The sequence below is a fragment of the Ctenocephalides felis genome, unplaced genomic scaffold, assembly GCF_003426905.1.
Source record: "Ctenocephalides felis isolate EL2017-DRISC unplaced genomic scaffold, ASM342690v1 CF-g0.4_SCAFFOLD_01170, whole genome shotgun sequence".
In the NCBI taxonomy this organism is placed as follows: domain Eukaryota; kingdom Metazoa; phylum Arthropoda; class Insecta; order Siphonaptera; family Pulicidae; genus Ctenocephalides; species Ctenocephalides felis.
In genome coordinates, this window is record NW_020537324.1 from 78,433,132 (window position 1) to 78,447,475 (window position 14,344).

Genomic DNA, 14,344 nt, shown 5'->3' on the forward strand with positions numbered 1-14,344 from the left:
TTAGTTTCTAATCGTAAGATAATAGAGTTAAAGAAATAGTAAGAAAAATTTATTGCAAATGTCTAGACTTTAGTGATCATTTGCAAAACTAGTGTGGCGTTTTGAATATTAAAATCGCTTTATCCGTGTTTCCGAAATCGTCGACGAAAATATGTATCCGCACACACACACACATTTTTGTTTATTTTGCTATTAGTAGAGAGTAAGTTAACTATAACTACTCTACGGAAAGTTCATAAATACAAAAAAAAATTATGAAAATATTTATATTAGTTAAAATTTAGTTAGTTTTTTTTATCACATAGTCTTATTTTATCACAGACTTGGCCCCAGAAGGACTTATCAATAATGAACGGAAGCGAAAATTTGAAATATTTTATTATTTACTCGCATGTTAATATAAAAAAATTAGCAAAGATTATCAAATCTGAATAACCGTTCAGGAGAAGTATCAAATCATACACCGTATAGAAGAATTTTAATATAAGATATATCTTAGAAGAATTTTAAATATAAAGATATATCTATATTTCAAATTCTTCTTTGCGGGTGTATGATCTGATACTTCTCGTAAACGGTTATTCGGATTTTGATAATTATTTTTAGAATTTGTCAAAGGAAATTCTTTAAATTTAACGAACTATGAAACTATAGTAATATTGTAGAAATAAATGGCAGAAATTACAAAAAAAACACTTATTTTGTTTGATATTGAAAACATTTCAACTGTCATCTGCTAGAAATATCAATTCACTTGAAATTTGAATTTGACTGAAATTATGAGCCTAGATAATATTGAATATAATGTAATATCTACATTATTATAGCGAAAAGCAGCTAGATGTGCCAAAAATTAAAATAATATTAGATACAGTCAACAGTATATGGTTTTACAGATGAAATTAATAATTCAGTTTAATAAATAACGCAACCAGTTCAAAATGGCATTTACATTATTTTTTAAAACTTATGCATTTCGCAGTTTGCGTTACTTTACTAAATTATTTAAAAATACACAAAAATATTTCTACTTATTAAAAATGTTTTAGAATTTGTTTCGTATGTCAAAAATTTCATTATATATGAAATATTTAGCAAGTTTATGATCTTAGATTAAAGAGTGTTCATATAAACTAGATTTACCAATTAATCACCTAAGATATGAACATAAACAATAATGTTAATTAAATATTAAGTAAGAAAAATGTACTTTAAATTTATACTGCTTAAAAGCAACTAATATATCGTACGAGATTATGGAAGTTATAGACTAAATTATTGAAGCAATTGTGTTGAGTGGTAAAATCAAGTGTGATATTGTTCTTTTACCGCAGTAACTATATTTTTTTTGTGAATTTTTTTATACTATTTATGCTAAGACCATAAATGAATCACAAAGACAGGACATTGAATAGTATATTAGAAAAGTATAAGGAAAAGATATTAAAAAATTTGTACGTAAATTGTAGACGTGAGTACAGGACAACGTCTGTCGGGTCATCTAGTATATATATATATATATATATATATATATATATATATCCCATCCTTAGTTGAATAACTACTTTAGAGTCTAATCCTCGGTCGATTTAAGCCAGATTGTCGCCGCCCGAGTGGCTTAAATTAAGCCCCTTCACCATTGCAAGATTAGAAAAAAAACCAACTTGGCCTTTTTTATAACACATACGAGACATAGGGGCCCCCTTTTGATCCTGTCTCTCGAAATTCAATCGTTTCAATCGTTCAATTGTAAAATTCGAATTAATTCGGTACATGTATAATTTATAACACACGTGGTGAATGGACTCATGTGTAATATATATATAATATATATATCTTATATATAAAAATGAAGCTCTCGATCAAATGATTCGATAAAACTCGAAAACGGCTAAACCGATTTGGCCAGTCTTAGTCTTGAAAAATTCGTGCCAATCCAGAGATGGTCGGAAAGGTGAGATATTATTTCAAAATCGCGTAGAAACTTTACATTTTTAATTTGAAATTTTTTGTAGAAGCGTTATTTGAATAAAACAATGGGCGGTGGCTAATACGTCAAATGTCAAACGTTTTTTGACAGATGATGTATGCGATGTTTTACGTGAATATTATTTAGTTATGATTAAATTGTAGTAAGTAGTTTTATTTGTAGTTTTTTGAGCCGCATGTGTTACTAGAGACTCAAAATATCAACTTTTTTGAAATGTTAATATGAAAATGCACTTTTTGGCGTTGTAGCACTCTTTTTTTGCAAATCATATTTTTCTCAAACTCGATACTCTAAAAGATCTCATTTGCATAATTTTGTGGTATTTATAAAACATTTTCTAAGTTATATTATTTTTTATTTATGTTATATTAATTCAGAACCTAAATTTGGTATCAATCAAAGGGGCACTTTGTCGAATAACATTTTCCCAGTTATAATTTCCCAGAATTTATCGAAGAATAGATAGTAATATATGAAGGTTCGGGGTTAAAAAAGTCCACCACCGACGTGTCAAAAACCACTAAAGTTAAGCATTGTTTAACAACAATATTTGAAAGTAGAGGGAAAAAGATGTATAACCAGCTATAACCTGGATTCTTATGACTTTGCTATCGGGAGATAAACGGTAATCTTTGAAAATCCATAATAAAAGTATTTTCTTCCGTTGGTAGTTTTTTGGCATTAGTTAAAAATGTAATTGTTTTGTAAAATTCCTTTAAAATTAAAATAAAACATTAAATCTGTTTGCCATCTGGCCGTTCCAAGTTACTCCGCCTATAGGGTAAAAAAATCTAGATAACAAATTTTTGAAAAAAAAGCAAAAAAGCACCTTTCTACAATGATGAAGTAGCTGACAGTTTGATATGTGTTATTAATTGTGATATAATTGTTATGGTTTTCACAATATAGTTTATATTTGCTCAAAGTCAATACTTTTATTAAATTAAATATACTTCTTATTAAATTTACTTTAATTTATCGAATGTTATTTGAAACTTTTCAAAAAACAGGTCAAAAAAGAAATACTTATTTTATTTTCTATCTGTCCTCGCAAAAATTTGAAAGTTTTGTATAAGCTCAGTAGTATTATTTACAAATATACACAAAATCCAGAATCCAAAAAGAATCTGAAAAACTTGAAAAAAGACTTAGATGGATTATACTATGTTTTCTATAGAAAGTGTATAAAACTTCACGTTTGATTGTATTGACAAAATGTAGACAAACTAATGAGGTTTATTGTTTTTATAATACCTCATTGTATATAGCATTCAAACAGCACATCCTTATACACTTAAAGTAATAATATTTTTGATTCTCTAGAAATTGTTTAGAATATACCTTACTTAGCAAAACAACGTTTGCCGGGTCAGCTAGTATATATATATATATATATATATATATATAGTATATATATATATATATATATATACACATTAGATTTGATTCATTTTACTGATGATATAAATACACATTTGAGTTTTTAAACAAAGTTCTCGAATATGAAATGCCATTTTCAGCTTCCTAATGACCTCAGAGTTGGTCTCAAGCTGTATTTATTGAGTTTCGAATTACTAAAACAAATATCAAATTGTTTGAGCAACTGCATAGCGGTATATATATATATATATATATATATATATATATATATATATATTTAACTTGCCCAATTTTATCATTTCCACCATTTCATTAATCTCATTTCTCCGTTGAAAATTACATTTAAATAAATGTGTAAGTAAAATCAATGTATCAGTGTTTTACTTAAAAGGGGTGCCCCGCACACTGTGCCCTGTGGTACGCCGTGTCAGAGTGTTTACTTTGTAATTTTAATCCTTCGTCATCCCGAAAGGGAAAAACAGTGAAGTGCCACTCGAAGAGCAGCTGGTCGCCTTCACGCCCAGATTATAAAACACTTTTTGGATTTTACATGCGATTTTTTAAAAAAGGGAAGTAGTCGTGTATGAAAGAAATATGACGAAAAGTTGAAAAATATAATGGTAAGTTAATTGGTGGTTTTAAAAATAGTGGTACCGGATTTTTTTGGAAAATTTTGCATATTTTCAAAACTGGTTGGAAAACAAATTTAGGAATATGTTTGGACATCGAACAAATATATATATATACTAGATGACCCGACAGACGTTGCCCTGTACTCACCTCTACGTTTTTTAATATCCTATACTAATATTTATACCGTTCAGTTAAAAATAATCATTATTATTTTTCGAGATACTATTTACACCAATATATGAGTGATGTTAAATGTAGTACAGTTTCAAATAAAATGATTATTCTCAATTCCCCCAGTTAACATTTTAATTATCCATTAAACAAATATTAAAATATATTCAATAAAATTATATATTAAAAATTATACACTGCGATTTATAGAACAAATTTATTTCCAATAGCTCAATTTATTTTATTGAATTTAAGGGTTATACAATATTTTCAGATATACCTGTAGATGTGGATGTTTAAATGAATGATTTTTTGTTTATTCACGGCTAAAACATTATTTTCCAAATTTATCACCATGTATTTATTGTCATAGCATAGATACACGTGTTGAAAATTGAAACCTTTCAAAAAGTATAACAAATTCAGAAAGAATTAATATATAGCGTGCGGTCAAGGTACAATATCGCCTTGGATTTTTCTACCCTTTCTGCTTCAATAATGTTGCCTACAATTTTTATAACTTCGTACCATATTTTAACTGGCTTTTAGTATTTTAATATCTAAATTGCATTTTTCATACTAATAATTCAATATACATTATTACTTACGTTCATATTTGAAGTGAATTAATTTGTCAAATTTTGTTCACATGTACTCTATTCAACCTACTATCAACCAAATTATTGCAGCAAATGAAGAGGAAAAAAGCGTATGCCCAGCTAATCTTAATCTAAAGTTCAGAAGTAAAAACAATTTGCAAATTCGTCACCACCCGCCGCATTAATTGGATTATAACTCTTTTAATTCTGATTTTATCATAACCTGTAATATACTATTTTAAAGGTGATTAAATGAGCTACAACTTTCTTTATTATAAATTTTACCGTAACTTCTCTTATTTTGAAACGGCGAAGGGTTAAAGGGCTCGAAAGACACTCCGGTTGGACAGCCGCGCACTCTTTAAACAATTAGAACTCTATCAATATTTGTGTAACAAAAAAATGATAAGAACCAATAATTAGTCTGAAAAATATCTTGAATTTTCATATACGTATATACTTTTATACGTATTTTTTCAGAGATATTATAATGAGAAATTGGTTGTTTTATTAAATGGATTTCTTTATAAAATCATGAGTTTTTTTAAAATCAATTGTACTAATGTTATGGTAATTTCTAGAATCCATCAAGATCTCTCAAACCAAGTTAATTCTAGATGAAAAACGATTATTTTTAATTTTGGTGGTAATTGCACTCATAAACTATTTGATTTAAATGAAAAAAAAACATTGTATGCGTCTTTTAATTGCATGATAGCTCACTCAATTTACACGCAGAAGTACTTCTTTTGAAGCTTATTATGAGAACTATAAAAACCCATTTTCATAATTAACTTAATATTGTTCCTAGAACACTGTGAAATAGCGATTTATTAAAATGTTTATTGATATAATTTTGTTCATTACATGATTTTCGTTAAAATGTATATTTTTGAAGATATTAGCAAAAAACGATGAAAAACGCAAAAAAAAAACAAATTTTCAGTAGCCAGTAACTTGAAAAATATTTGCTTTTTTGAAAAACATTATTAAACATTTTTCTCTTATAATTAGTTCTTTTATCGATACCCAACGTTATTTTGAAAAAAGTAAAATTACACCACTGAAAAGAAATGTCATCCACCCGAGAAGTGGTAAAGGAGTCTAAATTGTTTTCACTTCTGAAGAGTAAGATAAACCTAGTTCCAAAATTCCAAACGAAATGGAAAACAGTAAAAAAAAGTTCAGACCGAAAGCGCTTCATTGAGTAAATATTCCGTACCCAATGACAAACATTTTTAATTTTTGACTCAATGAAACTTCTAAATAATTTTTTTTGTATTGTGACTTAGTATAGTAAGGCAAAACAACTGCAAATTGAATATTTTTGAGCGCAATCGCTTATGGCTCGTTTCCTTTGCACGAATTCGTACGGCGAATCTGTTAGCAAAGTGCGCAAACAAAATTTTTGCAAGCAAAAGCAAACAACGCGCAGTTGAGAACACGATTTGCCGTGCGCGTCAGACGCATGCGCAGACTGTCAAACGCATGTTATATTATTTGCATCTTATATTAATTTAATTTTGGCACATCTCAGCTGCTTTTCGGCAATAATAATGTAGACATTACATTTTCCTTATTTATAATCATGAATTTATTATATTTTAATATTGCCTTAGCCTATAAGTGAATAGAAATGTTTGACAAATGACAGTTGTCATTTGTTTTTAATGTCAAACCATGCCTTAAATATTTTAAAGGTCAAACAATGATAAGCGGTTTTTTGTATTTTTTCCATTTATTTCTACAATCTAACTATATTTCTGTGAATCAAAACATTCTAGAAAATTTCCCGAACAAACTTCAGGAAGATTCATGAAAATCCGAATTATAGTTTAGGAGTATTAATGAAACTTACATTGTTACAGAAGAATTTTATATATAAGATATATATATATATATATATATATATATATATATAATTTATATATTCGTGTCGGGGGGTTAAAAGCGCATCCCCGGAAAGGAAACAGGTGCCCTCTATGACTATCATTATTTAAATTTTATTTATCATATTGAGGGGTCGCATTCGGGACCCTTCGATAATAATATGAAATGTACGTACTCATTCCATCATAACACACACAATTCATACTAATTGAGTGGACGGACGATAGAAATAGAAAAAAATAACTATGGATTATATATATATATATATATATAAATATATATATATATACTAGCAAACCCGACAAACTCCGTTTGGCCACCAGATGGTTTCGTGAGAAAGATGAAAAAATTTTTTGTTTGTTTTATATTTGAAAAGGAAAAATTTGATTTTATTACACAACAGTAATGAATTTATTTCGATTACAAAAATGAAGTGTTTTTTAGTTGAACTTCTCTAAGTAAATGAAAGTGAATCCGCAAATTATTCGTTTCATTGAAGTGCTCTATGGTAAACCACATTTTTTGTTTTCTGGCCTGGCGTTAACACGAACAAAGCGGATGGTTTCCCAACTCGTGAACAGGCAACGTATAACTGCCCATGTGAAAAACAATGATTTTCTAAATAATATATTTGAAATTTATCTCGCAAACACTAAGCTATTGGCCTTGCGACTTGTTAATTGTTATTGCGAACGCAAGGCGAACTGGAAATTGCAATCGTTTGAAGTCAAACGGAAGACCAGTCGGAATCATTGGTATGTCGCCAGCAATTTTTGATTGAATGGTGAAATTCAGTGCGTGTACATCATATTTCTTGGCGGCAAGAATTGCTCGTTGACTTAACCAAGCATAATTCTGATAATTCTCACTAATGTCATTACTCGAATTTTTAATTACGGTGCGTAAAGTTCCAGCAATTTGCATTAGAGCACAATGCCATGCACCGATAATTTTCTTAGCTATAAACCTTGCGGAGCCTGAGACCTTTGCAACGAATGCAAAATTGTCGAAATCGGTTCATGCGTTCTGGAGTTATATCGTCAGGAAGGAAAACCCGACTTATTTTTATATATATGTAGATAAAATATATAGTGATTATTATTATCTATTTGAAAGTGTATAAAACAATTGTTGTTAATTATTGATCAATTTTTATTAATTACTGATAGATTTTCCTCGAATATATAATGTAACAATGCCATACACTACTAGTTACGTTTGACTCCGACAAATACATAATATCTGCCTATGACAATTTATTCCTATTCACACCTAGCCATTATAAGTTTATCAAAATCCAGACAATAGTGCAATGGTGCAACTTTAAATTGAACTCCTATGAAGCGTGACCGTTTTCTGACGAACTGATGAACCGCCGGGCGGTCGACCACGGCGGTGCGGCGGTGCTTTATCATAGGGTCGAAAGGGCCCCGGCCCCGAAACCTACCCTCTCACTTGTTCCGCAATTTAACACACAGCTGCACGCTGCATAATATTCGCCCGTTTGTAGTAACAACTAAAATAAAAATAATATACACACCCCTACCTAACCTACGAATTAAATTCAGACACGTTTGTTGTTTTTCAACTAAAAGACTAGTCATTTCCGCACAAACGATGAGATGATATCCTGAGGTTCTAATCAATTCAATTTAGTACTATATATATATATATATATATATATATATATATATATATATATATATATATATTAGGGTGGTCCTTAAAATGGTCATTTTCGAATTTTCTTGCTCCCAGGGGCTCAAATGGTTCCAAATTGATAAAAAACAATTCGCTCAAAGTTTTAGCTCTTAATATTAACGTTTAGATAGAGCGCAATTCAATCGAAGTTTTGTATGGAAATAGCATGGAAAATTTTTCAAAAATTTTAAAAATGTTTTTTAGATGTAATTTAGCGAACAAATGAATGAATAAAACTTATTTATTTGTCGCTAAGTTATACCTAAAACATTTTTTTTAATTTTCAAAATTTTTTCCATGCTCTTTCCATACGAAGTTTGATTGAATTGCGCTCTATCTAAACGTTAATATTAAGAGCTAAAACTTTCAGAGAATTGTTTTTCATCAATTTGGAACAATTTGAGCCTCTGGGAGCAAGGAAATTCTAAAATGTCCTCATTAAGGACCACCCTAATATATATATATATATATATATATATATATATATATATATATATATATATATATATATATAACATACTTGTTGACCCGCAATATTTCAATCAAATTGTAACTGTGCAAGAATGTTGTCTTCATTTGTAGAAAATCTTTCAATTGTAATACTAATTGTAAGTGTATTTTTTTCATTAACCGTTCACCCAAAAACGTATTTTTGAAGTAAAACTTCTTTAGGCGCGATTAGGGTGTAAATCCGTATAAATGCAACGGAAGTGCGTTACGGCAGATAAGAGTCGAGTGCCAATGATTCGTTATTCGTTCTCGATGATATCATTTCTATACGGGTCGATTGTGATTAGACGTCGTGTGTGTGAATAAAGATCTGTCGTAGTATGCGTATCGATATCAATAAAGAAATAAACATTTTAAAGTTACATCGTTGTATAAATCTTGATTTAATAAAAAAATGCTTGAATCAGAAAAATATTTTACCCTGTTCCTTAAAAATTATAAAACAAATTAAACATTTGTGCCGAGTACTAAACGTAAGTTTATTGATTAAAAATTATTTCAATATTATTCGTAGTTTCTATAAATCTTTGAAGTTATTAAAATGAAAAATATTTTTTAGGCAAGACAGATATTACAGCTGTTCAAAGAATGAGATTATATCGCCAGCGAAAAAAAAAATACAAGCAGTCAATGAATGTATGTTGATATTAATAACATGAAGTTTACATAATAACATATTTGAAATATAACTTTAATTACATTATTGTTTTTAAATATTATACATATTTTTAATGCTATTATATAAATATAGAATTTATAATTAACTTCCCGTAAGGTAGTTATAGTAATGGGCCGAAAATCTAAATTGAAAATTTTGACATTTCTTCACGTTTCGAAGGTTTCTGAACATTTTGGCATAACTCAGAAAAAATGGATGTGTGTGTGTATGTATGGATACAATTTTTCGTCCACGTTTTCGGGCGCACGGATCAACCGATTTGAATAGTTAAAATTCTTATAAATATTAGACAATGTCCTTCATTTTAAATTCGATTGATTATGTTATGTTTATACACTTTTCTGTAAACATGTATTTTAAGTTATAGTATTTATAATAATCTATTTGAATACATTTAATATTCCTCGAACATTCCATTACGGTACGGGAAGCTCCAGCAATTTGCCTTAAGGCACAATGCCATACACCACTAGTTAATGAATTTATTTGGATAAATAAGTCCATCATTTGCATATATTTGAAAATTCGTGCAACTTTCCTTAAGATAAAATACCACTTACAACTAGTTAGAGCTCGAGTTCAGGATTTTTTAAGAAAAAAGTAATCTTTATGTTAAATTCGTGAAAGAGTTAAATAACGAAAAGCCAAAAACAAAGGTACAATTTTGATAAGCAATACAAATTTATGAAGTTTTATTAAATCTTCTCATATGCAAAATTCAATCATTTTCACTTTCAACCTTAATTAGAAAGAACGACAAAACTTTGTGCTAAATATTTGATTATCACCATCATATCACCATTTTGTCAATATCACAAAGTGAGGATAAGCTTAATGATAATATAAATATAAATCCATATCTAATTTGAATTAATTATAGCAATGCAAAAAAATTAAATCGCACATATAAAACTATAATTTATAATAAAACGAGATTAAGACAAATATGTTATAAAATCCCAAAAATTAAGATCTTTTGCTAACAAATATAGGATTTTATTGCCCAATACTGCTTTTACTAGATCTACAATTAATTCTTATAGAATAAAATTTGATAAGAGTAAAAATATTATTTGATGGTGTGTAAGATTTTATTAGAGTAAGATTTGATAAGAGCAAAATTGATAAGAGAAAGCTTTGATAAGTTTTAAACTAATAAGAAAATGATAATTAAATTGCATATGGAAAACTGTAATATAATGGCATTTAAAAAAATTAATTATAGAATTTTGCAATTATAGCAAATGAACAACAAAATGAATGTTGTGATCGTTGTAAAGTACAACGCAAGGACTACGCCATTAAAAACAATATTTGACATGACACAAATCATTTCAGTTTAGTTGTGATATAACGTTTTTTAATATACATTTGTAAAGAATAAAATACATATGTAAATACTTTAGACAGTAAAATATAACATACAATTAAAAAATCCTACCTTTTCTGCAAACCATTATCCTGTCCTGTCAAAACCACAGTCGGCACTTGCATATAGGTTATGTTCAACATTTCACAACTTTTTAACTAACACAAAACGTTTAAAAGATCTATTTCTATTGTAAACTAATTTTATTATAATATAGTATTATTTTCCACTATTTAACACTCATGACACTCCGAAATAAACACTAAAAACTGAATAAAAAACCAAACAACTTTAACCGCATTTTGTGATGACACTAATGTCGGCCATGACACTTGTTGAAACGCAGTGTCACCACTAGAATAAAACTAAAACTAGTGGTGTATGGCATCGTGCCTTAAGGGAAATTGCTGGAATTTCCCGTACCGTAATAAAATTTTAAACGAAATTTTAAACGTTTTCAAATATATTATTACAAATACTGTCACTTTCATTATTTTTGCTATCTTTGCTATGTTATATCTGAGCAAATCAAATGTAAACTAGTGGGGTAGGTGGCATCGTGCCTTAAGGCAAATTGCTGGAACTTCCCGTACCGTAATGAAATATTCGAGAAATTTTAAACTTTTTCAAATATATTATTACGAATACTATAACTTTCATTATTTTTGCTATCTTGTTTGTTATATCTGTGCAAATCAAATGTAAATCATAAATCAATCAATTTATCTCCAGAGCATTAACAATCGTCATTTCATTTCGAATTCAATTTAAAAAAAAAAATAGTTGCCAAATTTACACAAAATTGAAAAAGTGCTCTCGTATAGTCACAGTCTAAACGCATTTGCAAATAATTCTGTGCGACATTTTCACTTATACTGTGCTTAGCTTAGCGGCATTTTCACATTTTTCACAAAATTGGAAAATTGAACATGGGTGAACATTTGCACCAGAGTGACGCTTAGGCTGTGCTTAGCTTGAGAAATTTTTTGAATTTTTAGTCCAAAATTACAAAAATATTTATTGAAAAAAAAAATTAGAAAAAAAATTTTTTTTCCGAAAGCAATTATTTTGTTGAAACAAGCAGAAAGTTCTTTGAATCATTTAAATCGGACGCTTAGTTCTCTCAAAAACTGCCATTTTTTACACATTTAGCTCTGTATCGCCGAAACCGCTGGGCCTACCTTTGCCAAAAACTAATAACCACTTTTCCCCGTCATTACAAACTGAAAGTTTTTTGAATCAAACAAATCGGATGCTCCGTTCTCTCAAAAACTCGATTTCTATTTTCTGCTCTCTTAGCTCCATATCTCCGTAACGGCTGGACCCGCCTTTGCCAAAAACTAATCAGCACATTTCGTTATCAATATGAATCTAATGTTTTTTAAACCATTCAAATCGGTTGATCCGTGCGCCCGAAAACGTGGATGAAAAATAGCGGACATACAAAACACAAAATACACACACACCCATTGGTTTTCTGAGATATGCCCCTTAAAAATGTTCAGAAACCTTCAAAACGTCGAGAGAAATGTAAAAATTTTCATTTTCGATTTTCGGCTCATTACTATAACTACCCTACGGGAAGTTAAAAATTAAAGAGATAAAAAAAATTACTATTTTTTCGCGGTGTTTGGTGGGGTAATTTTAAATATTACCACGTATCACCAAAGAGGTCCAAAAATTCTTAAAAATTCGATCAAGTGATTAATGGACGCCCCTTTACTAGAGTTTCTTTCAATTTACTTCTAATGATAACTTTATACATTTACTACGAAATTTTAGACAAATAGTCATCTTTTATTTTAATCTAACTTCATTTATGCGAGTACACTTATCTATCATTGTACAAAACAAAAATTATTAAAAAAAACACACACAAACTTGTCACATTCACAAATGTCAAATTAACATTTATCTTTACGTTTACCACTATTTCCATTACCCTCTACTTATGGGGCATAGCCTTAAACCTGTCGAATGCAGCCTTCTCCAGTTTCTCCCTATGATCCGGGTGTGCAATCTGAATCAAGGCAAAAGCCCTCTGCAGCAAAGTTTTTCCAAACAAATTCGCAATTCCAAATTCCGTCACCACGTAATCCACGTGTCCCCTCGTGGTCACCACTCCGGCACCAGGTTTGATCAAAGGCACGATTTTGGATTCCTTACGCTTGGTGATTGCAGGTAAGGCTATTATAGGCTTGCCTTTGCGATCCAAGCCTTCGGATGCGCCTCTTATGAAATCGACTTGGCCGCCGAATCCGGAGTACATCCTGGTTCCTATCGAATCGGCCACTACTTGACCGGTTAGATCGACTTCGATGGCGGAGTTGATGGCTGTCATCTTAGGGTTGGTGGCTATTACTTTGGTGGAATTGACGTAGTTGACTCGTAGCATTTCCACGGATGGATTGTTGTGCACAAAGTCGTATAAGTCTTTGGTACCGACCAGGAAGCTTCCGACGGTACGCCCTTTGTGGAACGGTTTTTTGGTGTTGGTTATCACACCGCACTTGGCTAGCTTTACTATACCATCCGCAAACATTTCTGAGTGTATCCCCAGATTTTTATGGTTCCCCAATCGAGCCAAAACTGCATCGGGTATATTGCCTATGCCCATTTGCAAAGTCGAACCATCGTCTACCAAGTTATTGGCGATGAACTCACCAATTTTGGTCTCCACTTCGCTGGGCTTACCGCCGCCGTGTACTGGCAAAGGATCGTTACAAGGCACCGCACAATCAATGTGGCTCTGATGAATTATGGAGTCCCCAAAAGTCCTCGGCATATTTTCGTTAATTTGCGCAATTATAAACTTGGAAGCCTGCACGGCTGCCCTTACGCAATCAACACTCGTGCCCAAACTGCAAAAGCCGTGATTATCAGGCGGCGATACATGGATCAAAGACACATTTGGTTTGAGTATCTCTCTCTTAAACAACGCTGGTATGTCGGACAAAAATATCGGCAAGGAATCCGCGCGGCCTTCTGCAACTGCTTTCCTAACATTCGCCGCCATAAACAAGGATATACATCTGAATATCCCCTCGCAGTCTTTGTTGCAATACAAGGCAGGTCCTTCTGTATGCATATGGACAACTTTTACGTTTTTCAAGCAGTTTTCTTTACCGTGTTTTGTCATTGCAGCCAGCAGCATGTTAGGAGTTGCGGCTGCTCCTTGGACAAACACTAAATCTTCTGATTTGATGCACTTGACAGCCTCCTCGGCTGTGCAACATTTTGGGCTTCTTCCCTCGATTGCCTGAGCTGGTTCATTCACATAAGTGTAATATAAATTCTTTCTTACGCCCACAAGGCAGCACGTTTTGTAAGTGATCGACTTGAACTTTGATGGAAACATTATTGTGCTGTATTTTTAATTTCAAACTAGATAATGCATTTGTCAAATATAAAATTGATTGACA

The 14,344-nt window shown here is 30.7% G+C and overlaps 1 protein-coding gene and 1 pseudogene across 1 annotated transcript; both read right to left on the reverse strand.

The window, feature by feature from the left end:
• The window catches only part of LOC113367679, a 14,416-nt pseudogene extending 3,369 nt beyond the window's left edge, over positions 1 to 11,047 (reverse strand).
• A 1,820-nt stretch (positions 11,048 to 12,867) lies between these two features.
• LOC113367680 (4-hydroxybutyrate coenzyme A transferase-like) lies at positions 12,868 to 14,091 on the reverse strand. Its single transcript, XM_026609262.1, has one exon. The coding sequence runs from the start codon at positions 14,074 to 14,076 to the stop codon at positions 12,868 to 12,870; it is 1,209 nt and encodes a 402-aa protein (XP_026465047.1). The 5' UTR covers positions 14,077 to 14,091.
• Positions 14,092 to 14,344: the final 253 nt, after the last annotated feature.

Coding starts and splice junctions, on each gene's coding strand:
- LOC113367680 (XM_026609262.1), bottom strand. CDS start 14,076: ATGCTGCTGGCTGCAATGACAAAACACGGTAAAGAAAACTGCTTGAAA.